The sequence below is a fragment of the Vigna unguiculata genome, chromosome 3 (genome assembly GCF_004118075.2).
Source record: "Vigna unguiculata cultivar IT97K-499-35 chromosome 3, ASM411807v1, whole genome shotgun sequence".
Classification (NCBI taxonomy): Eukaryota; Viridiplantae; Streptophyta; class Magnoliopsida; order Fabales; family Fabaceae; genus Vigna; species Vigna unguiculata.
Window position 1 is genome coordinate 59,990,360 of NC_040281.1, and position 26,817 is coordinate 60,017,176.

Below are 26,817 nucleotides of genomic sequence, written 5' to 3' on the forward strand. Positions count from 1 at the left end.
GAGATAAAACATTAAAATAATTTATATTATTCTATGTTAATAAAAGTCAAATTAATTAGCTAACTTGTTGGTATAATAGTTTCTCTCGTGATAAAATATAATAAACTTTGAATTGCAAAAATACTTACGAAAATGCAAACATGAACATTATCTTCCTCTGAAACTGTAAGAAATCATGACAACTTGAGGTATAATCACTCCGCAACCAAAATTTTTGAAAACATTCCCTCCTTCAAAGTACTATAAAACATAAATGACCCTATATAAATATAAATTTACACCTCTAAAAAAATTAAAAACTACCACGTATTTATCTATCTTGACATGCTTTAAAAATACTACACATGTATTGAAATAAAGACAACTCATAACTACCCCATCATTATTTCTGTTAAATCAATTAACAGATAAATTTATCATAACACAATTCTCCAACTTCAACTATCTTAACTCAAATAATGAGAAGCAAGTGGATTTGCAAACACACAAAAAAAAACTTTACACAAGTTTTAAATAATTGTTATGAAGTTAATTTGTCTTACCTACGAATACATTTTATATATTTTTTCTTAAACTTTTCAAATAAATTATTTTAAAAAAATATATAAATTTATGTAAAAATTAATTTATAAATACAATTTAAATCAAATTACTCAAAAAAATATTAATCCTAATAAATTTTATCTTTCTACAAAGAAAATTTAAATAAATTGCACCAAAATATAAAATTTTAAAAAATATTTTTTTACAAATTAACATCAATTTCCTAAATTTAAATCAAAAATAGAAATATGTGTAACCAAATTTTAAACAATTATTTCATAAATAATGCTTCTGTTACTAATAAGTTTATTTTGATCAACTAGTTTTTTAAAATATATGCAAATAAAATTCGCAAATAATTATTAACATGTAATGTCATATATATTATGATAGTCATACCTATTCATTAAAAAATAATAATTAAATATGTTTCCATTATCCATAAATAACCATTAAAAATATTTACTTAATATCACGTTACCGATTTTACCTGACACATATCCACTGAATTTGTTTTTGTTCACCCTTATGCACAAACTAATAATAAATTTATCTAAAAGACAATTAATGATAATAACAACACAGATAATTGAATACTTAGCCGTTTAATAATTAAATTATAACAACATGCTAACAAATTCACCCGAAACTGATTATTTATAATTACGTGTTTTTAAAAAGTCAGTTTTGATTTTCTTCTTTTTCTTTTCAGATATAACTATATTTTAAAATAAATAAGTAAACAATTTTCGTAGGTTCATTGCACAGCTTATAAAAATACACAATTACGTAAACTTTGTTAGGCAAACTCTTGATATCTCTCCATTTTAAGACTAAAGGATATAAAAATAGACTTTTTGCAACAATAACTAAATTTTTCCATTTTTTTTTTTGTATAGTTATAATATTGTAAGAAGCATACAAATTTATTTAATATATTTATAAATAACTAAAAATGTGTTTTTCTCCTGAATTTATAACCTTTCTTATTATAAAGTAAATGCATAAAATAAATTCTCTGAATAGTTAAACTTGTGTGAATTTATACTTTGATCGACTTAAGTTTTGGAAACTACTGAATAGCTTTTAAGGGTATTAATCTTATCTAAAAAAATCTAAAAATAAAACAATGGATCTATCTCTGTCTTTTTCTACTCGTGGAACTAGTTCAACCTTGTATCCCAATGTCGGTGATAATACAAATACATTGTGAGCTTAGGAAACTGAAATCCAAAATTTTTAAAACTTCCATTAGGGAAGCATGTAAAAGGATTATGGTTTCACACTAACACATGTCTAGTTTTGGCAATAGCCAGGTCCAAGTCAAAATCTCCTTAAAGTAAGTCCTAATTCCTAAGGGGTCAACTCAGAATCATAGTCTTCTAGAACACCAACTGCCACTCAAATTCAATATTTTACTCAAAAACATTTTGGGTATGCGGACATCTGAGTTTTCCCAAGTTACTACACAACCAAGTGGTTTAGTTGCATAACAAACAAATCTTGCTTCCTTTGGACAAAATTGAACTAACTACACTTACAATTCAACCAAGTCTCTTTGTTATCCTTGCCATTAAGATTTCCCTCTCCTTTCAAGCTAAGTTTAATACACCTACAATTCAACCAAGTATCATTGTTATCCTTGCCATAAAGTGTCAACGTGACTTGTATGATAAATTGGAGAGTTCATTCACTTACTTAAACTTAAAGTAGCTTTTACAATTTTGTTTTCAAATAAAGTGTGTATATGAAGAATAGGTGAGAAAAGAAACCTAGTGTAATATCCGTGAAATAAGAGACGTGCAAGTTAATATACTATTATACTGGGTTGCAAACTAATGAAATAAAACACTTCTTATAGATAAAGATACATATCATTTAATCACTTGATAATAACAACATTTTAGCAACCTGAAAAGGGAACGAGGGTCACAAAGAAATTCATTCCATTTCTTCGTTATTTTGTTTATTTCCGTCACTTCAAAGCAATGTCAAATTCCCAAACGTTTCTTCTGAACCCCTTTTTTCTTCCCATTTATCTCCCATACCTCCCTCAACCAAACTTTATAATAATAAACCCTTTACATTCAAAACTACACCACAGAAGATCAAAACATAATCTGAAAAGAAAAATAACATCAAGCAATTCTAAAATTTAGTAAAAACTAAACTCGGAAAAGTGCCTAGAAAAATGTGCACAGACATCCAATACACCAATTGGGCCAATAATGGGTTTCCACAAAGCAAGTCATAAATTAAAAACTAAGCCTATTAAACAAAGTTTCAGAGAAAAAGTGCAGAGAAAGACAGAAGTTGGGAGGGGGGGAGGGGGTAGAGAAACATTACATAACATTTTTCAAACGCAAACTAATTTCATCTAAATACCATGGAGGACAAAATCTGATTAAAGGAGCTCAGCAACATTTGAAGGCAGCTCCTCAACAACCACGTTATAAAACTTCTGGATGTCAAACAGCATTTTGTCGTCATCCTTTGTGACAAAGTTGATAGCCACACCTTTCCTGCCAAACCTTCCACTACGACCAATACGATGCAGATAGTTCTCAGGCTGTGTAGGGAGATCATAATTAATAACTAGAGACACTTGTTGGACATCGATACCACGGGCCAAAAGATCAGTAGTAATCAAGACACGAGAAGAACCAGATCGGAATTCACGCATAATAATGTCCCTGGTATTCTGGTCCATGTCTCCATGTGTTGCTGAAACAGTGTGGTCACGGCTTCTCATTTTGTCAGTCAACCAATCAACTTTCCTTCTGGTGTTCACAAAAATGACACTCTGGGTGATTGCTAACGTCTCATAAAGATCACAGAGGGTGTCCAGCTTCCATTCCTCTTTCTCAACATTGACATAAAACTGCTTTATACCCTCCAAGGTGAGCTCATCACGCTTCACAAGGATCCTCACAGGTTTGTTCATGAACTTCCTCGTGATCTCAAGGGCCTCAGGAGGCATTGTGGCTGAGAAAACTCCCACTTGAATCTTAGATGGCAACAGCTGGAATATATCATATATCTGATAATAAGAAAGCAAGAGGTTAGAACATTTACACAAATCAATTCTTTTATTACTACAGATAACACACCTAATAGGCTAAGAGTCAACTGAAAGGCATTTGAGTTCAGATTCCACCACGAGTAACTACTACATGAGAAAATTCAGAGGAAAGAAACATACCTCCAAACAGAGTTGAAAGTATAACTATTTTAATGATATAAAGTAAAACAGAATAGACATAGGAGGGTTTACACATCTATGTACAACAATACATGACAAGTGTAGGGGAACTATTCAAAAACAACATAAGATATCAGCATTGAGAAAAAGCACAGCATGAGTAGAGAATTGAAAGCACCTGATCCTTAAAACCTCGGGAAAGCATCTCATCAGCCTCATCCAATACAAACATCTTGATGTGATCGGGTTGGAGTGATTGCCTACGAAGCATATCAAACACACGACCAGGGGTACCAACCACGACATGAACACCGCTAGATAAAATGCGTTGGTCTTCACGGACACTGGTACCTCCCACACAAGCATGAACCTTAACACCAAGATAATCTCCAAGTGCCCGCATGACCTTTTCAATCTGCTGAGCAAGTTCACGAGTTGGTGCTAAAACCAAGGCCTGACATTGCGTCAAGCTATAGTCAAGTTGCTCCAGAATACCGGAGCAGAAAGTAGCTGTCTTCCCAGTTCCAGACTGAGCCTGTTGAATAACATCAAGTCCCTTGCAGAAGGGAACTATCCCCCTTTGCTGAATGGCTGATGGCTTTTCGAAACCTAAAACACAAATCAAAAGCAGAAACAATAGCAGCAGGTCAAGAAAAACAGCATGGTTTAATAAAATAGTACAGCAGCATAAGACAGCCCAAGTGTCTAATGTTATGGTGATACCATATGTTTTGGACAGTTGAGTTAGCTACCAATTTGATCCTTAAAATACTGCCAAGTAGTCCCTTAAGTATAAAAAAATTCTTTAAACTAGTCCCGGAACTTTATAGACATGCATCAGCTTAGGGACCAAACAGACAGATACCAATAGTTTAAGGATTACTTAAATAATTATATTGCTTTAGGGACTATCGAGAGAGAACGTAACTTAGTTCAAGGACAAAATTAGTGGCTTCTTCTCTTCACTAAAAAAGCAAAGACAAACGAACGGGAATGACTAGGAAGAACATTTCTTTTGGTTGAAATAAGGGAAGAGAAAGGATAAAACAGAAAAATATATTACCATATGCATAAATGCCCCTCAGAAGATTCTCCTGCAGTCCCATAGCATCAAAACTCTCATAAACCTCATCATAGGATGTGAAGAAATCCTGTCCATCAGAAGATAGCCTGAAAGAAAAAAAAAACAAGAACATTAAAATACAATGGATGACATTAACATACTACTGCAACCATATCCAACACAAAACAAGACAAAAACAACAACTAAAATCATCAACAAAATCAGATTGCACAGAACTAAGCCCAAGGAGAGAAAATAAAAATCTTACAAGTCACTCATTTTGGAATCATATTTGTTCGCATCGAACTGTGACCCCTCAGGTGCAAGTCCAGCCATGACTGCAAAAACAACAAAAAACTGTTATCACCACACAGCTTATTAACAAAATCGGAACCCATAAAACCGAAGACAGTCCAGTAGAATCCCTAGAGAGAATAAAGTTGTGCCTCCTAATTCCAAAACCACAGAATCAAACATAAAACTTTTGAATAGGAAGGAGCATGACAAAGATAATTAATAATAATTAATAATGAAATAAAAGCCGCAAACAGAGAAATAAGCAACAAAAATATTGTGTTGTGACAGAGAAAGAGGATAAAGGATGAGGAAAAGACCTCAGTGAGGAGACGATGGAGAAGGAAAAGGAACGGTGTTGGTTGTGAAGAGAGTAGAGTTAGGGTTTCCCGAACTCCTCGGATCTAGCCGCGGAGTCGAGAAAAGATAACAGAAGGTGGCCGAGGCAGAGAAGTAAGTGGGAGTGGGTTTGTGGGAAGTGACAGATAAAACCAGGGTTCCTAGACGATCCCGCTCTACTGTTTTTTCCGCTTCCTATTTTGCCCCTATGTGCCCACTCAACTCCCACCGCGCAACATTTCATCTTCTATTTTCTTTGGGCTCAGCCCAAAAACATACGCATGCATGCATGCATATACAAGCCCATAATATTTTTCGCTTATTGCGGACAGCTGTCATTGTACTTTTTTCTTCTTTTTACTTTGTCCTTAGATATTCTATCTTATTACACATGTGTTCTTAGTGACGGCAACAGGTTAGGTTGAATACGGATATCTATTATGTGATATTCTTCTATATTTTTTATATTTCTGGATATCCATATATATTTACATAATTATTTAAAAAATAATATTTAATCATAAATTTAAATAAAATAAAATAAAATATATTATTGTCATAAATTTTAAATAATTATAAAAGTAAATATAAAATCACCTTCAATATAATATATATAATAGTGGTTCGGCATACAATAAGTATATCTATGTTCACGACTGTGCTAGAAAGTATTTTTTATTTCTAGTATATCTCAAGTTTTACATAGGATCTCTCATATAGTAAAATAGAGAACACGTCTCACAATTTTAAACAACGTAAGACTAAATCAAACATCATAATATTAACAATTCTCCCAACCTTTGTAGTTTATTTTTGAATGAAATATTAAATAAATTATTAACTTCATCACATTCATTCACAGGAACATTAGATGCATTTTCACTTGTTTTTCACCTTTATTGGGAGTAGACATTTTTTCCGTAGACATGTTAAACAACAAACGAAGACATGTTTAAATAATTTATATAAATTCGTAGACATCTTTAATTTAGAATATTACAAATGCACAAAACTAGTGACTTTTTTATGTTTCTACTATAAAAAATTATATCATTGTAAAAACAATTTATAATACATAAATTATACCTGTAATTAATCTCGACAAACCAAAATTTTGTTCTCTGTTATTAAAATAAGGGTTAAATATGTTTTTGGTCCCTCACGTTTAAGTGAATTTTGGAATTAGTCCCTCTTCGAAACTTGATACCAATTTAGTCATTCATCTTTAGAAATGTATGAATTTAGTCATTCTTATCAAATTTTTTTAAGTTTATTTGACATTTTAAATGTATTTTAAGATAATATTTAAGTTAACATTGAAGCAAAAGTGTGTCAAACGTTGTAAACAATTCAAATACTATCATGCAATGCGCTTGAAACCTTAGATAAACTTAACAAAATTTGGTAAGAATGACTAAATTCATACATTTCTAAAGATGAATGACTAAATTGGTATCAAGTTTCGAAGAGAGACTAATTCCAAAATTCACTGAAACTTGAGGGACCAAAAACATATTTAACCCTTAAAATAATAAAACTCATATGGTAGTGGTTTTCGATACACACGAAACTCATGAAATAATAAAATAATAAACAAAAATGCTATTAAAATGATAAAAGTCATACAATAGTAATTTTCAATTCATACGAAACTCGTGAAATATTAAAATAATAAACCAAAAAATCAGTTAAATAAGAAAACCCATATGAAACCATATTTTTCAATTCTTAGACGTTAATAAAATTCAATTCTTACAAAGTTAATAAACTTCGAGTGTCACATGTAAAATATTCTTATCTTTTTCTTAACTTCATCATTTGGCAACAAGTATAGCATAAACGTCACTGTCTATGTAGGGTTTGATGTATATGCCCAATTTCAAAAAAAGAAAAGAATGTCAATACGTACCAATACTTGAAGTTGGAAAAATGAAGACAAAAGACAATATGTGCAGCTTAAAAAAAATTAGGTTAAAATATTATATATATATATATATATATATATATATATATATATATATATATATATATATAAAGATATTTTTGTGAATTAAAGTTTAACAGGTACGGGTATCCACGAATACAAATACTATGATATTCGTACCCGCGGTAGCGGGTATCCATATTTAATTTTTGTTTCCTACCAATTACAAATTTTATCTGCGGATACATATTTTTTTTACATTCCTAGTTCTTACCTAGTTTCGTAAAGTCAACTTTATGACACAAAATAACACGTATGTCGTAAAAACAACTAGTTAAATATATTTTAATTTTTAATAAAAATTAAAATTAGTCTTTTTAAAAAATTTGGTTCAATTTAATTTTACAAATTTAAAAATATGTAATTGTAATTATTTTAATTAAATTTTATTAAATTTATTAATTGTTCAAATATATTTATCAATTAACATTAAACGAAAATATTTAATATTAAATTAATTAAAAAAGACTATTTTTATTTTTTATTAAAAATTAAAAGATTAAAAATATATTTAATAATAAAAATTAATTATAACCATCGTAAGGTGGACTTTACCGTTTAAAAATTAGTTTTGGTTCTAATTTAGAATAATAAGGTTAAGAATAAGAGAAGAGGAGGTGGGTGTAAATTTATTATTAAATCCATAAAATATGAAAAAGTAAAGTATAGAAGAAACAAAAACAAATTGGATTCAAATGAACGGGACACTAAAATTTGGACAAACATTATCTATTATTTTTTATTTATTATTATTATTATTATTTGGTATTAATAAGTTGAATATTGTAAATATAAAATTTATATGGAATATATATATATATATATATGATCTTAGAATCTAATTTGATTAACCTTATTAACATACATTATATAACATGAATTAATGTTAACATGAATTAATGTTAAGGAAGATATCCTCACCTATTTTTTTATTACTTCAATATTAATTTTAATTAATTTTTATATAAAAAAAATTATGGTAAAGAAATATAATATTATTGAATATTCAATATTATAGTATTAGGAGGATAATTGTTCTTTTGATATCAAATATTTGAAATAAATTATAATTGTTTACATTTTATATTAAAATACCAAATAAATTTTCATGAGAACCAAAATATTTATTAAATTTGTAAACATTAATGAAATCTAATTGATAAAATTTAAAAATATTTTAAAAAAATATAAAAGGAAAACAATTATTCAAATTAAAATATATTTTAAATGTTTGTTTACTTCAATTTTTTAAATTCTAATGAATATCTTATATCTTTTGAACTCCAGTATATGTTAGATGGTGATAAAAAAATATTCATGACAATTACATTAAATTTTTATATTGTAGTAAATAAAAATTATTTGTACAATTATAGTGAAAAAATTACAGCATAATAGATAATGAGTTAGAAAATAAAAAATAATTAGATAAAATATATCGAAATATTATTATACATGATGAAAATAAATAATAAATAAAAATATTAAAATTTTAACAAATGTGTCTTAGAAACAATTTGAGAGACTATCACACACAAAAATCTATAATTAAGGGTATGATAAGATGAAAAATACCTTAGAGATCTAAGAAAACTTTTCAAATATCAACATATATATTCAATAGTTGAAAAATAACGAAAAATTATTTTAGCGAAACCAAATTTTTTTTCAAATGAAACACAAATGAATAATAATAAGTAAAGAATTTTTTTATATTACTTAATAAATGAAAAGTTTATGCTATTAAACACTTAAATTAAAAGTATTAAACATTCTCACGTGAAAAGAAAATATACAATAAATAAAAATATTAAAAAAATAATAGAAATAATCAAATGTCAAACATAAAAAAAATTTAATTGACATACATCATTTTAATATAATTACATAAAGGTCATGATAAGATGAAAAATGTATCAAAGATGCAAATAAATTTCATGACAAACCAAATAATTAGAAGAAATAAAAAATAGAATATATATATATATATATATATATATATATATATATAAGATTACTTAATTAATTGTGAATATTTTAATAATTTAAACAAAGACGAAGATATGGCAAGAACAAGTATTATGTACATCTGGCAATATCCATACCAAGTCAATACAGAAATTTCCCATCAAAATAGTGACAAATTCGGACAATAGACATGAGAACGAATTTATTTGTCATCTCTAATTAATGTTTAACTTTATTCTAAAACAGAGTCTAAGATTAAAAGTTATCATATATGAGAGAATTTCCTTTTTGATGTCTAGAACTATTTTCCTATTTTACCTTTTTAAATAAATGTTTTTTTAACATAAAATAATATTGTACTATTTCTCGTGTGATTAGGAATTAGTACATACATATTAACATTTCCTAGTTGAAAAGGACAAATTGAATTGAACAAAATAATGCATTTATCTTCACTGTTCACTTTTTACTATATAAACTTCATAAACATACAAATGAAGCCGATAAAAGTGTTTGACTTTTTCATAAATACGCTAGAATATTTATGAATTATGAGAATAATTAAAATCACTACTGACACTCAGCAAAATGCATTACTGCAGTACTTGTTCATAATGAATGCATTATTTATAGAAGAAAATATTACCTTAGATCTTAATGCAGGAAGTAATAGATTCAAGGGACTAAATGACATAAGATTACAACATTTATTATTTAAAAGAAAAACCTAGACATCCAAGTTTTTCCTACTACTAAAATTTCCGCCCTCGCTTTTTTTTCTTCCTTTTATAAAGAAAAATATCATTCTAGAAGTCTTACACACTCTCAAGAGGAAACAAAATAAGAGTTCCATAAATCATTCAATAAAAAAATTACAAAGGTTATTCTGGAATAGCAATTTTTTCATAACAGATATGTTTAGCCAAGCTTGTCACCTCTGACTTAGAAATTGTTTTGGGTATCAGAATTTTCAAACTATCTGAGAACTTTGCTTAACAATGAAATGTGCACATGTGACTGCCAAATTGTGAAATAACATCAACAAGGCCACCATAGCCTCCAACTGCCATAACCTGAAATGGGTTTCACAGCAATGCAACTATATATCACATAAAGTACAGAGTAAAAAGGAGTCCGTCAGCATGTTTGAGCGGACAACCGATACTAAACACAATGGCAATGATTTTAAAACAGAACATACCCCTGCAGGATGTAAGGAGATAGAAAAAGATGAGGAAGGAGCACACTGTATTTGTGAAAGGATCGTGCCATTCATGTCAAAGCGATTGAGTAGAGGATCTGTACCAACTGTCAAAATCTGAAATTAAAATACAATCAATTAACAAGAGTTAGCAGAGCTAGAGTTATCATGAGAGCTACTGATATTATAAGAACAACAAATGAGTTAATAAATATTCAGATAAGGGTATTTGCAATACTTATAATTGACAAAAGCAAGAGCAAAATACGCAGAAAATCTTGCACCAGACAAATGTAGGAGCTAAGAAATAAAAATACAAGGACATACACCACAGACTCTGAACTATAAATTTATGGCACTTACGCGTACTTTATATTTTCACCAGAGCAATTGCCCAATCAATTTTTGACAGCATCACCGTACCAGTCATCAGATACGTATCATTAAGATAAAAAAATATGATTACAACGTTAATACTACTAATGACATTTTGAATAAAATAACATATGAAAAAGGAGCACGGAAGAAATAAAGATGGGTGGGGAAAAAGTTTCTGCATCTAAAGGATATAACGGCACTTTTGATCAACCTGAGAAATCCGAGATATCTTGATATGAAAATTTTCTAAAATTTAAAGAATTATTAGTAGTCTATAAAGATATTAAGAACACAAAAATGAAGAATAAAGGCTAAAGGGGGAAGCTAACTCAATAAAGTACATAGAAGACCTTTTTTTTTGTGGCTAATGATGGTGAGTACAAATATTTTTTGTATGATATAAAACACCTTCAACTTTCTGGAGCATGACACTGACAACTTGTCTGTCGCTCTAGAGGTTACCATGATCATATATGACCATGTTTGAAACATGTGAAGGGAAAGTAGATATAAACAACTCACTTGATTATTGTCAAATAACATGTCCTGTACAGTAGCATGCGTTGGAATCTTCGATACGCATTCAGAAGCAGGCAGGTTCCAAAGTGACATATTACGTCCACTACTGCAAGCCTGAGTAAAGTTGACGGTGGTCCCGTAAGTATTTATAAAGCAACCAACTATTCAAGAACAACATACATAACATATTTCTCATACAAGTGTTGGTTCTATTAGTTTGCCTACAGAGAAAAGAAAACCTTAAAATGTGAGGCTATTCCGGCTAGAAACATGTTACTTGTGTTGATGAAATAAAAGAACTTGTTAACAAAAATAGCATTATCATATAACACCTATAATTCCTGAGAAAGAAAATATATTCAATCTTAGAAAATAACAATGTTTTAAAACCCAGAAAATGCCTGACCCCAAAAAGTAGGATAAATGGTACTGTAATTTGTTTATATACATATATATATACATACATACATATATATATATATATATATATATATATATGTATATGTATATATGTTATATTGTTGATTCAGGAGAAAATATTTTGATAAACAATTTAATAGGATATTGTTATCATTACATGTCAGCAATTGGAAAATTCTAGAGATCTTTTTGTAATTATTATTTTAGGATTTATTTATGGAGGCTTATGGCATTGAATCAATTCAATAAAATATTTTCTATCATACAGTTTAATCTTTTTTAAGTTATATAGTAGAAGCAAAAGAACACCTTTCCCAATTGTAGGACTACTTAGGAAATAGAATGGACCAATTTAGGGTGCAGGCCCAGTACCACCTCTGATTCTAGATACAAAAAAAAAAATCTTAGCCTCTTTCTCCCATCAGTTATTCAGTGCCTACTTCAATCAAGTAAATCATCTTCTCTTTTCAGAAAAAAACTAAAATGCATCCACTCTTCTGCTACCCTTTAGCTAGTTCACAACAGCAAACAAAGGGGAAAGGCCAGAAGTTACCCAAACAACAGGGAGGTCAGAAAATTGTAAAATTGGCCACGCACATGCTTCCGGAGATGGTCAGAAGAGATATGCAATAGAAAAACTTCAAATGAAAGATATTTTTAGAGGGTGTTTACAGAGATATCCCAACTACTATAAAGGCCACTACAGCCACAACACTGAACTGTGCCTTTACAGAGACCCCTGTCATGGGCAGGGGCACTCCAGCACAGCTTTATAGCACTATTCTCAACCCTGAGAAATAATTGTTAAACTGGAATCATCTTCTCATAACATGACATCAACTGCATCTCCAATTACCCCCAGAAGCGATCAACATTTTGTCTAAACATTCATATTTCTTTTACCAAATTGGCATGAGTAGTCCACTAATATGAAGGAAAGGGAAGGCAAGGAAATTATAAAATAAGAGATATGCTCTTACCAACCAACTCTCACTTGCATCTAAAGCAACACAGCCAACCCATGCAGCAGATCCCTTCAACTTCAAATGTTTTACCGGATCAATTACTTGGGTACACTTTCCACTTTTGCAATCTATTAAACATTGCAAATAAGCCACAAAAACTTAACTACCCAATAAATCTATATCAATAAATTTCAATAACCAATGAGTTTGCATAAAAAAGTAATCTGTTTCATGCTGTTCGTTCAACTTTAGTAACTTGAGTCGAAAAATAAATATTACCCCAAATTCGTGTTGTCCCATCCTCCGAACCTGTTATGATCTGAACATTGATCAGAAAGAAGCAACAGTTAAAAACCTAGGCATAATGTGGGAAAAAATGATCACTAAGAAAAAGAGAAACGTCAACAGAGAAAATACTCTCTTGCAGTTAGGAATTTAAAATACTAATCCACATATTCTCCAGCGCCAGAAGAGTAATGGAACTTTCAAATTCTATTACTAGTGCAACATTTTAACATTTTTTTGTAGAAACTATAAATTATTTCTAAGGAAAAGATTTGTAGTTGCTTCAACGGTATATATCTCTCCTTTATCTCATTTCTCCTTCAATACCCTTTTATATGGTACATGAAATTATTGCCCTGTTTATGTCTTATATGTGTTCCAATTCAAAAAAGTGTTAACACCTTTATCATTATTAAGGATATACGGAACAAAAATTTAAAAAGTAAGCCAATTTATTAAAGAATAGAACTCCATGTTATCTCTCACTCTTCCTTTCTAAAATTAATAACATTGTCTCCATTAGGATCACTGCCTATCCCTGTACATCTGTCGTTTTAATCTTAATTGTAAACAAACAGGTGACTGCCTCAATCAATTCCATGTATGCTCATGACCAATTTTTTTTTTTTTTAAAAAGTCAACTTTAACACATCAAATGTGCACACTCCTGATAAACCTACAAAAATGTGATGGACAAAGTTAAGACTGCTTGATAAACAGGGATGTTTCTATTAGTCTTACTGTTGTCGTAGTACTGTACACTTAGTTTCATGTGTTGTCTAGGGGTGTGCAAAACAACATGAAGAACTGTTTTCATAAAGTGGTTTCGTTCAGGGCTTTTTGTCAGCCTCAGTTATCCATTTCCCACTTGTGTATATGGTTCAGATGGAGTGGGACTTGTCAATTTACTAATAACATTAAGTGTCTCTCAATTTTCTTCCTTGGGACCTTGGATCATTGACTATAATGCAGCTAATCATATATTTGGTCATCATTCTTTTTTCTCTTCCGTTAATACTACTGACAATTTTTCCTCTATTACCATTGTCAATGGTTTACAGCAGAGGACCAGAGGATTGTGGCATTGGTACTACCTAACCCTTTCCATCTCTTATCACTGATTTTGTCCTTTAAGCATTTAATTGTTCATTTAATGTACTTTTTGTCACTGAATTGACTAAATGTCATGAATTATCTTCACCTTCACTAAAATTAACGTTACCTTACAGGATTAGATATCGAGAAAACAATTGGCATCAGGTGTGAGTTGCATGAACTTTACTATTTCTATCAATCAACACCTGTTTGTGCATTAGCAGTTTCTTTAACAATCATTCAAGCATAACCAGAACATCCCAAGTTGACAAAATCGCCTAGTTAAAAAAACATGTCTAATCTCCTTTTTCTTTAGTACACTTTGATATTTGGGGTCTGTCTCGTACTAATACTCCTTCTAATTCTAAATATTTTGTAGTCTTTATTGATAATTATTCAAGATGTACTTGGATTTCATGGATGAAAAGTCAATGAAATTGTTTTTAATCAATTACACATTTAATAATAGTATTTATAAACGAGTGTCGATTCTTTTCTAATAATAGTATTTAATAATAGTACACATGTAAGTTAGGTAAACACAAGTGTCGATCCTTTTCTAATAGTATTTATAAACGAGCTTCCTCTCTTTCTTTAGTACACTTCGATATTTGAGGTCTCTCTCGTATTAATACTCCTTCTAATTCTAAATATTTTGTAGCCTTTATTGATAAGATAACTATTTGAGATGTACTTGGATTTCATGGATGAAAAGTCAATCAAGATTGTTTTTAATCAACTACACATTTTATAATGAAATCAAAACACAATTTGGTATATCCACACACTCCTCAACAAAATGGAGTAGTTGATGAAAAAAATCTTAATGAAATTGTTCAAACCCTTCTCCTTCACAATCATGTTTCACATCGTTTTTGCTAGATGTTGTCTTAACCACATGTTATCTCATTAATAGGATGTCATTATCTATTCCTAATGAACAACAACTACACTCTGTCTTTTTCCTCATTCCCACCTGTTTAACTTTCCTCCACATGTTTCTAGTTCCACATGTTTTGTACATGACCTTATATCTTGTCAAGACAAACTCTATCCTCGATCATTCAAATGTATGTCTTTAGGAATCATCGTTCTCAGGAAAGGGTATTGTTGTCTCTCTCCTAAACTTAATTGATATTTTGTTTTAGTTGATGTCTCTTTCTTCGAGTATGTCCCATATTATACACGTGTTCCTTCTAACCAAGATATATGTAGTTAGTTTCCCACCTTTGTTAACCCTCCTTCACCATTTGACTCTCCCATTCCTTGAAATGTTTCTTCAACATCATTCCAGGTATATCAATACAGTCTACTGACATTCTAGTGTACGGTCCATCTTTTGATGAGACATTTATGGACACAATTCTACAGACATGTTTTATTGTATTGATTTCATATCACATCTCTATTTATCGTATTGATTTCATTTTCTCAATATAAATAAAGCATTGAGAATACATGGGTTCAGCTTAATGTCACCATATTTCCTATAGTTTAATAAATCTTAGCTATAGCTGTTGCTATTTCATGTCATGTAGGAGTTACTTAATAAAATTCATATCCATGTCTAGACAAGACCAACCTCCATTCTTCCTTCACCTTTGGATTTATTTCTTCTTGTTTAACAATTACCCACAAGTCCAAAAACAATGAGGTCAAGAATGAAGACCTGATTGGACGAGTTGCGTGCAACTATACAATGCAAATACTCCATGTGCCCCTTGAATACCGTTTTCACTTTGCCAGTTTCCTAGAAACATTAACACATGTTAGTACAGTATTAATGCAACTATAATTATGGATCAAGTTATCCAAGAAACTTCCTATGCAGGAATTATATTCACCTTCCATGAATACATACCACATCCCAACAATATGCACAAGAATCACCAGATGCAGCAAAAACTGATCCCTCCTATAATTAAATAAAAAAAAAGGAACAAATTGAATCATGAAATAACAAGCAAATTATTCTAACAAACAGTAAAAGCCAATTGCAAACCTGAGTATTAACAGCAAGAGCATTATTCTCAGGAATAGGTGAAAGTGCGCCCCAAGGACCTCTAGAAAAACAAAGTGTGGGCATATAGAGGACAATTAGACAACCAAAAAAGGAGGCACAAAGGAATTGCTAATAGCCTGATACTGCATAATAAGCTATAAAAATTCTACTCATGATCGGATAGTGAGAAGAATCTTTTTTCTTTTTGCAAACAGGTTCTAAGTGAGATAAATGCCACAAAAGTTAACAATAACAATTGTAAAAACAAATAAGATAAATAAGAATTTTAAACATTCAAGATTCATTCCAAATAATATTAAATATTTTTTTTAGTGCAATAGACCACAATGATGGCAAACATGGAGTCCAAATGCACAAGTATATTTAGAGAATGTACAGAAAGTACATGAACCAAACAGCACTGAAATGAAGAACGACAAAGCATCTTGTACATCTGCATTACTTATAGTAAAGAAAGCTGAAATATGAATCAATACTCAAAAAACTCACTTGTGTTGAGGATTCACCACATCAAGTACAGGCTTGGTATCATTTCCTAGAATATTAAGGGATGACACACGTAAGAAATATAACAAATCATTAATTCAATAGTAAAAAAAGTGATATGGAAAAGTAGCAGATTGAAACTCCACAATCAAATCAAACACACAATTAGGGATATATACATATATATATATATATATATATATATATATACACACACACACACACACACACGAAAGAGGGTAAAGAAAAATGCCACAGTGGGCTTTTAGGCAACCAGAGAAATTTAGCTGACCAATCATTTACTTATTTACTTGTGTTTGGGAACAAAGTCAAAACCCTTGCTGCATCAGATCAATAACTCTATTGCTTCTCATTAGAATCATGGTTTTAAATCCCAAAAGGTGGTATGTACCAGCTAACCCCAAAAATGCTGCAGTGGGATAGCATCTATTTTCAAATTTTTTATACAGTTTTTGTAGTATTATATACGGAGAAGATATCGAAAAAGATACTTAAGAATTATGACAATCGTAATTGCGCATAAAAAGTAACATGTGTTTAAACAAAACATACAACTAAATTCCTACAAAAGTCAAATACAAGTTCCTTCCATAGGAATCATCAATTAATTCAAAGTCTTAATTGTTTTCACCACTATTCTACTGTAGATTTCATTCTTGGAAATTGAAATCCCCAAATAGCCCTCCCTCCCTACCTTAGAAGACTCAATGTCTCTTACAAGAGAATTTATATATATATATATATATATATATATATATATATATATATATATATATATATATATATATAAATGCATAAAACTAGTATACTTGATATTTGGTTCCATCTACTACCACTACACCAAACTGCTTCACATCAGACAGCCCCAGTAGCCAGGGGCCACTCCATACTCCTATGCCACTATAACTCCCAGATTATAAACTGTTTATAATTTTACATCCTTATTATGTTTCTAACTGAAAATGATAGATGGAATAGAACATTTGGAGATCCCACATTAACTAGAGATAAGACAAAACTATAGTATATAAGAGGGTAAAAAAATCACTTTATAAGCTAGTTTTGCAAAGTTGAGTTAGGTTTAAAGTTAACTTTCTAAGATGGTATCAAAACCTATCTTAACAAGGTTTGTTCGACTTATCGTGTTATTAACTATTAGGTCACTATTGGTCTACCCACAAATACCTAGTCTTGTGTTCAAAATGTTCAACCCTCGACTGAAGGAGTGTGTTGAATATCTCACATCGACTAGAGATATAACCAAATTATAGTAAATAAGTGAGTGCAAACCTTACTTTAAAAGTCGATTTGTGAATTTGAGGTTTAAAGTCCAGGTTTTGAAAAGAACTATTAGAGTATTAAGATCCTCACTAACATATCCTTTCAATGGTCTTGCCATGAAGTTATATTGGTCCAAACTTCCAAATAGTTTAACGGTACTAGCACCTAACCAATAATGTTCACATAAATAAGAATAGATTATCACTTTATATCATGTATATACATCATGGCTTTTTCTAATATAATTTGAGTTGTGTTTCTAGTTTCCATCTTGTCCATCTTTACCTATAATTTCAAGTAGGAAAAGACCTCAGCTCTTATCAACAATTGGCTGTTTGCTATAGAATATGTAAAAATGCAACCATTCAGATTTAGTTTTATCATACTTAGCAAAAGAAAAACCCAAGGAGGGCATTCTGAATAAAATAGACACACTTGTCGGTTAAATAAAACTAATTCTTTGTTTGGTACACGAAAAATAGAAAGGAGAGAGTGTAAATAGGGTGTTGATAGGAAATGGTATGTGTTCGGTAGTGTGGAAATAAAAGGAAAGAAAAATAAAAAGGTGTTGCACACCTTTCTATATTCCCCACAAAACGGCAAAGAAATGAAAAATGAAACAGATATGTGTAAATAATAATCAATTGTGAGTTGTTCATAATTGATAGCATAATTTTATATGGCATTATTGTGTGTGAAGAAGAATCACAATTGTTTTCTGAAACAATAGTTTGTTCTTAAAAACAATCAATTGCTTGTTAAAAAATTAATTTTAAATGTTATTTTTTCTATCTCTTCTTTGTTTCTCTTAAAACAAACACCTCTATTTTCACTCTATTTCTCACCTAGTTTTATTCACTTTATTTCTCTCTCTTCTTATTTCATTATTTCTCACCTATTTCTTTCTTTTCTACCAAATACACCAAAAGATTCATAGATGCAGAAACAATATAATTAGGGAAAAACAAAGAAAGCAATGAAACATTTCCAAACAAGCATTATCACCTTGTGAAGAAACAGAATAATGAGGGCTTGAAAATTCTTTCCATTTCCATCCTCGAATCCGACCATCATCACCACAGCTGCAAGATAAAATGCTTTCAGGACTTGTGCCAAGTGATAAATTAAACATCCACAGTTATGTCAATGCACGTGACGGTTTTTAATATGTTTGATTCTTGCATCTAGTAACTATAATGTTTGCTAAGACAAATCCATTTAAGCATTTGTATTATGTCACTTCTAAGTTTTGTCCAAAGCTCCAGGGTGCTGTATTTTGTGGGTGTTTCAAGTTACCACTTGATGTGTTTTCTGGTTGTGATTCAAAGTGATATCCCCTCCTTTTTGCCACAGATTGCTTGCTACAAAAATATATTTTAATGATAACAACCAGTTCCTATGCACTGTTCTTACAATTGACTGCCCGATCAATCTACTCCATCGGTTGAGCCACACAAAAACAGGTTCTTAGGGTTAATATAGAACTATACAAAAAAGGAGTTGCTATAAGAACACTAAAGTCAAATATCAAACAGAAACTTGAAGGCTAATGCCAACATAGCAACTAGAATCCAGGTCTATTTACTTGCAGCAAGATGACAAAACAAGATAATTAGTACCACAAACCAAAAATTCTCATTTTAAAATTTAAATGGGCGAACAGAAATTTCTTCTAAGTAGAAAATAAGAAGCAATCTACAGCAAACACAAAAGCCATGCTCTTATAATGACCAAACAGAAAATTATCCTGATGCGGTTCATCATGAGAAGACAGTACGAGTAGAAAAACAGAAAAAAAAACAGAATTCAGTAATGATTTGAACCTCAGCAACAAAGCATCTTCACCGTCACCATAAAATTTGACATCATAAGCAGGCCCATAATGCGCTTGAATGAAGCAATTAGGTTCAGCCGACAACCTAAACCAATCGCAACGCACACGAAACACAGTTAACCCTAAGACCGGTAAATAAATAATTGATTAAGCAAAAATTTTAAACGCATACATACTTATCTGAATCCGCATTAACAAAACCAAAAGGCTGCAACAAACGCAAATACAACGAAATAAGAACAGATAGTTTCGTCGTCAAGTGAAGTGAAATCGCGAGCAGTGGAAGTAAACGGTAGTTGAAGCCAAGCAAATCGGTTTGATATGACTTGAATCGAATAAAATAGCAAAGGAAAAAGTAATTGAGATTATGCTAACGTTTTTTAGCTTAGAGGCGGCGATGGAGGAAGAGATGGAGTAGGATGCGACGGAACCGTCGCTAGAGGCAACAAGGAGAGTGTCGAGATTGTAGGGTGGAGCCCAAGCGGTTCGGAAAACCGTTCGCGTTTGGATTTCCCTCTCCTTGAGAACCGTTTCCCTGTATGCATTTTCGTCCCAGTTGGTGGCGTCACCGTACATTGTTAGTTACTCCAACTTCACTCTCGCCGCTCCTTTTTCTTATTCTTTCTTTCGTATTGTACGTTCTTCAGCTCCTCAGCAACACCAAGCAACGCTCCGTTCGACAATGCTAATTTTCTCGGTAATTCTTTTGAAGTTTTTATGTTCCCGGCTAACCTCACTCCCCAGTTAAATACCCAAACAAGTCTCATTATGTTACAAAAGGACTATTTGGAGTTGTCAAGAGTGGCAGAATCCATGCACCAATCGGTCCAGCTGTGAGTGTGAATGAATTGGGGTAAAATGTTTTTACAAATTATATTATGGGTTAGGTTAATTTTTTATTTGATTTAAGGTTAAATTTGTCGTGAGTTATTGACTCAACAACTTATCTATATATATATATATATATATATATATATATATATATATATATCATATAATTTTTTGTATTTAAATTGAGTTGTACTATTTTTTTAGTAAATATTTTGGAGTTAAATATTATTTTAAATTTTATTTAAATTTTAATTATGATAAAAATTTAGTTTTTTAGGTCGTAAGAAAAAAAATGTATTTTTTATAATAAGGTGAGTAATAAATCAACTCATTTAACCTTTTAATCTATGATGGACCGGGTCACATTCCAATGCTTTTTATTCACTAATAAATAAATTAGGTTAAATTAACTTATTAAATAACTAATCTATAATATGTATAATGTATTGGATAACTCGCACCTCTTATTATTATCATTATTTTAGACTGGGATTATTATTACTTTCAAACATGATATTTGTCTGGAGTCTCATTTAATGTTTGAAATTTGAATGAAATCAAATCAATTTTTAATAATTTATTATTAATTAATAATATGTATATTATCTTCCTAAATCAAACAAATAAAAACAATAAATTGTATATTTCATCTTGTATATATTATTCCTTTTTATTACAATATATTATTCCCTTTTATTACAATTAGTAATATAACAATCTCAACATACTCAACAGACATATCAAGTTACACGGTAAAGAAATTGTAAATACTGTAGTATAAGAGTTGAACATGGGGTCTCAACTCACGATGGAGCACAAGTAAGCGAATACATGGTAGTTTAAAAAAATAAAAATAAAAGAATAAATATATTATAAAATCAGAATATAAATAACAATTGTCTTTCTTATTACATCTTTCAACATTACAACTTTTACATTTTCAACTTCATAGTACAAACTTTACATAATATATATATATATATATATATATATATATATATATATATATATATATATATATATATAATAATAGAATGTAATATCATCAAATTGTACTTGATTTTTTCATATGCCAAATTATATTTTTGTAATGAACAAAATTAAATTGGATTTAAAAATTACAAAAGACTTTTTAGGTATACATATTCTTAAACACAAACATTGTATTTGTTGTTCACAATGACTTAAGATTAAAGAAGCTATAATGATGAAACTAAAGGAAGAACAATAAGAGAAAAGACAATTAGAGCTGTTGAAACAACTTGAAAAACCTGCAGAAGTTGTGCAACATGTGATTGAAGAAGAGGAGAAAGAAGTGAAACAGGAAAATTTTGAAAACAGTTTAGATTTAGGCTTAGACTTTGGTCTAACACAATGTTCAGAAGATTATAATGAAAGTAACTCTGTTTGTGTTGAAAGTAACTATGCAATACAACCTGCAACACAACCAGTTTCTAACTTCCTTGCAGCTTCAGATTTTCTTCCAGCTGATGGTGTTGTCACTGGTTTTCCAGTTTCTGATGGTGCTGGTGTTGATTTTCGTTCTGAATTTGAGTTATATTGCATCAGCTGGTTCTAATTTTGATGTTCAATCTGATTTAGTTGTTGCTGGTACTAGTTTTAAGGATTTAACCGCTGCTCATGATAATAAAGTCATTGGTTCAGATTTTATCCTGCAACTCTCATTCTGATTTTAATGAAGAACCTGCTTTTTACACAGCTGCTATATGGTTATATGGTTTAAAGACTATCTTGTTATCATAATTTGTCTTTGTTGGGTTAGGTTCTCATTTTTCACTGTGTGGGACCTGAAAAGCACATTTTGAAATTCCATTTCTAGTAACTTAACACAGTAAAACACAACAGGAACAACCTTAGTTACCTAATAGAACTAGAAAGCACTTGTTTTTCTGCTTATTAATTACATACATCTTTGAAAGCCAGATTCATATCCCTAGGAATTTATCACTCTGCAGTTCTTCCTAATCTCTCCATCGGACCCAGTCTTTGGATTTATGTTCCCCATTTTTATCATAGAATTGGCAAAGTCCCCGAAGAAGAGGCCACTATTGCTGATATAGCTTTCCACCAAAGGTTTAGAGGTTGAATTAGCCTCATCACTAGAAAACAGAATCTGGTCAGAACTGAGAAGTCCCTTTCCACTGACCAAGTTCTTGAAGTAGTGGTTGTCAAATAGATCCGATGAGTTTCTATCAAGAACTGCAGTTTGGTTTCCATCACCATTTTGACACAAACTCTGCAGGTCAGAGAGCATGGCAGTGTCTAGTGTAGTGTCTGGTGCACCTGTTCCTGAGAAGTTCGACAATCTATTGCTAAAAAATGTACACCTTGCTCGGCCAATGGTGTGGGCACCTTCACGTAAATATTTTGAAACAATTAAGAGATACTTCTTCACGTAAGTTTTTTTCATTGAACTGGTGAAATTGTATGTTACCTGATAAAGAAACAACATCTGTGAGATTAAGGCCTGCATCAGCAAACTTTGCAATGATGGAATCCAATGGCTCAAATGGTGAAGGAAGAGCACTATTTGCCAGTGTCCCGTTTGATACTGTTCCATCTCTTCGTCCTAGCAAAACCTTCCAAGAAGGTCCACCACTCTACGAAAAGTTATGATTTTATGAGTGATACATATATATAGCAAGGTTTAAGAAACATGGTGTAGTTAAAAACTTCTGCAACTTGCTTCGGAAACTCGTATTTCATTCCCATGCAAACGAAAAAATCGAAACTAAAGAAGAATTATGGATATAATTACTAGGAGCACAGAATCTCTGGCAGCGATGGCTAGTATATCAGCACAGGAAACGACCCCACTGCATGCACTCTCCACTGAACTTTTGATTGTATCTACAACTTCATATCCTCTAACAGAGTTCCTGTTAGGAATAGCAGACTTCTCTGCATCATCACCACCATCTAGGAGTATTGATCCATCACAACCCTGATGATGTTCAAGGGAAAGAATTTAAGATATAAATGAAAATATAAGGTTAAGAAAAAAGCCATGCATGTGACTTAAACTCACGTTGACAAAGCAATCATGAAAGTGAAGGCGAATCAAAGAAGCAGCCATTCGCATCTCATTCATGAGAGCTTTTTGAACCTCTCTCCTTACTATTTTGGAAAGGCTAGGACATGATGAGCTATAGAAATCTGATGTCAGTTGGGACCTTGCTACCAAAAGCAACATGAACATATTGATTAGACAAAGGTGGTAACCTCTCAAACCACACGACTTCTTCATTGTTAATGATTTTCAGGACCTAAGCAAGGACGAAAATTACACAAGAAGCTATGCCACGATGAATGTGGAAACGTAAAATAGGCTTAATTTATAGACAATGATACGAGAGACGTTAGATTTTTATATTCACACAACAACGCCACTTGTGACTTGATCGTGTTGCTCATGGCCTCGTGTGTTTGACTCAATTCAACACTTGTGTGCTATATCCTTTAGGTTGGATACATTAATTAAATCAATCTTACTCTTCAAACACATACATGTAATTAAAGTGATCCAGAATAACAATCTTCAAATAGTATATTACCAGTGTCACGTTTGTGTTAGCTAATTAGTGTGATGTTATGCTGGCATGCATGATGCAATAGTTATCAAATTCTATATGTAATGGACACATATATTTCCTCTTCGAGTACATGAACTAAGACGCCAAATATATAATGTAAACCTTCAATTTGTCTGATTTTCCAGTTTCGCACGCGTTCTGTTTAATAACTCAAATTGCTTAATATGTGTCTCATGCATGGTGCTTCTTCCATTAACCAAATTAATTCAATGCTAACTTAATATCACGGTCCAATCAGAGTTCTTCACAATGGACCCTGTGGATGACGATTAGATTCTTTAATTTTTCCACACATTCTTTGTAGTATAAATGGCTAATGACATAAACAATAGGTGACAAATGTTATTAAATATATTGCGCAACTCCTTCAGGTTATAACCGGAATCTCTGCTATGATATATCAGGACTATAACAATAGTTAAAGCAAAATCTAAAAGAATAACTCAAATTTTTCAGGAGTGACATGAACGTTGTAGAAGATCTCTTAGGATCTGTAGGAGCCAAGCAATGTAAGACACTGCAAACATATTATCTTGTACTACCATCAAACAACAAAGGGTTTTCAAAATTCAAATGTTATGTAAAAGGTTATAAATACATTGATATATGTGACTTATACTTTTTGAAATAACATATACAAAACACAATTGCTATGCATGCGAGCATGGTGCATAACTCTTTTCTGAGGGACATTTTCCATCCCTATGCACACCACTTACAGAAGGAGAAGATCAACTTCTCTACAACTACTACCTCTTCAGGTTAATTAATTGACAACTTTAAGACAGGTACGTAGGAAATCCATTAAGCAAGGTATTTATTTTATATAATAATGAATCCTACATTTCTTAATACTGTAATGGGCAGTAGTAAGGGTATGTTTGTATTAATTTCTTATAAAATGAAATGATTTATTAATATGATAGCATCACATCATAAACTGTAGCATGCAAGTACAATTTATTAGGCAAAAACCATGTAACGTGCTTGTAAAAGTATCCAAGTATCACGTGGCCTCAAAAGTCGAATTGAACTAAAACAAAACATGCACGAAATGTTTAGTATGCAGGTGGTGAAGAAATTATATTAGAATATTTCCCCTTTTGGTGCTACATTATGCAGATGCTACAATGCTAACAAATAGAGCACCTAACGTTTTTTTAAAGTTCCTGACTCTGACTCCATGTCCACCACTTGTTACTGCTCCAAATGATCGCCCAATTTTTTAATTTATAGCCGACTTTGTCATCAACTCCAACATCATCTGGTTTACATAAAATTGGTATTCAAGTGGAAATACAAGTCAGAGTTTATATACAATGTAAAAGCTCAATAAAAATGTTAGCTTATTATTTGTGATATTAGACCTACTTGAGTGTCATAATATCATTGCAAGTATCTCGCCAAGGACAAAGAGAACCAAAGTGTCAAGGATTAAGAAGACAAGAGACCAAGAGAACCAAGAGTAGAAGAAGACATGAGAATCAAACTAGTCTCCAAAAGTTTCAGTGAGTGGTTTTATAAGTCATTCAGCCTTATAAAAAGAATAAAAAAGATTAATTTAAACATGCAGGCCCAAGACCAAGTATTATTACATTGGATCCCCTATAACAGTTTATATAAATTAATCCATGATTTTCTTAATTAAGGATTGAGATTTTATTTTAAATTATAAGGATTGAAATATTATTTTACTTTAACATAAACAAGCCCAATAACAAATAATTAATTAAATGTCAAATAAAAATTTTAAATATTTTTTTATTACAACATAATAATTGATAAAAAATGAAATCGCTTAGAAGTACCGAGTAAAGCATTGAGTGGAGATGAATGAAAATGAGTAATATATGAAAAGAAAAACCCAAAAAGTCTTGAGCTGAACATGATTTCAAGATTTCTTATTATATATGAGTTGATTTATGGTTTGAGATTCAACATGTTTACATTTCTCTTATATATGACGAGATTTACACTTGAGTTCCATATTGAATGAGAGAGACAATATATAAGAATTCAAGTTTACTTAGAGATGAGAAATATACAGAGTAAACACATAATATAACTTCAAAAAAATATAAATATATATGTTAAATATGATGAAAAGAAAACAAAATGTATAGATGATGAGAGAGGTGATTGGATTAACCATGTGCTATATTTTATGGAAAAATAGAAAATACCTAATATAACTATAGGTCCAATCTTAACCATACTATTAGCCAAAAAAGTCTTAATGTGTGGGCTGATTAAATCCAAAACCATATATATTATTGACAATTACTTACTACACTCCAACATTTTCTTCCTTTACTCCATCCATTCCAAAATTTATTTTTCAGAATATAACAAATAATTCTGGGAATTTTTTCAAGAAAAAAAATCTCCTCCTCTTTTACGAAAATATTTTCCGTAAAGTTTTTGATAGAATGGGAAAAAAAATTGATAGAGTCCAAAAAGCAATTGTCTAA

General features: G+C 30.9%; 2 protein-coding genes across 2 annotated transcripts; both read right to left on the reverse strand.

The window, feature by feature from the left end:
* Window positions 1-2,664: 2,664 nt before the first annotated feature.
* Window positions 2,665-20,611, reverse strand: LOC114175555 (eukaryotic initiation factor 4A-14-like). Its single transcript, XM_028060308.1, has 17 exons — window positions 20,277-20,611; window positions 20,078-20,109; window positions 19,891-19,986; window positions 19,073-19,149; window positions 16,769-16,814; window positions 16,259-16,319; window positions 16,118-16,171; window positions 15,926-16,006; window positions 13,156-13,195; window positions 12,892-13,004; window positions 11,495-11,605; window positions 10,595-10,711; window positions 10,391-10,466; window positions 5,077-5,146; window positions 4,809-4,915; window positions 3,924-4,354; window positions 2,665-3,583 (listed from the first exon to the last, which is right to left on the reverse strand). Exons 1-17 carry the CDS (start codon window positions 20,475-20,477, stop codon window positions 2,948-2,950), a joined length of 2,349 nt encoding a protein of 782 aa, XP_027916109.1. The 5' UTR covers window positions 20,478-20,611; the 3' UTR covers window positions 2,665-2,947.
* A 1,787-nt stretch (window positions 20,612-22,398) lies between these two features.
* Window positions 22,399-24,060, reverse strand: LOC114176852 (peroxidase N). Its single transcript, XM_028062030.1, has 4 exons — window positions 23,782-24,060; window positions 23,512-23,697; window positions 23,188-23,353; window positions 22,399-23,105 (listed from the first exon to the last, which is right to left on the reverse strand). The coding sequence occupies exons 1-4, from the start codon at window positions 23,998-24,000 to the stop codon at window positions 22,687-22,689; spliced, it is 990 nt and encodes a 329-aa protein (XP_027917831.1). The 5' UTR covers window positions 24,001-24,060; the 3' UTR covers window positions 22,399-22,686.
* Between the last annotated feature and the right edge of the window lie 2,757 nt (window positions 24,061-26,817).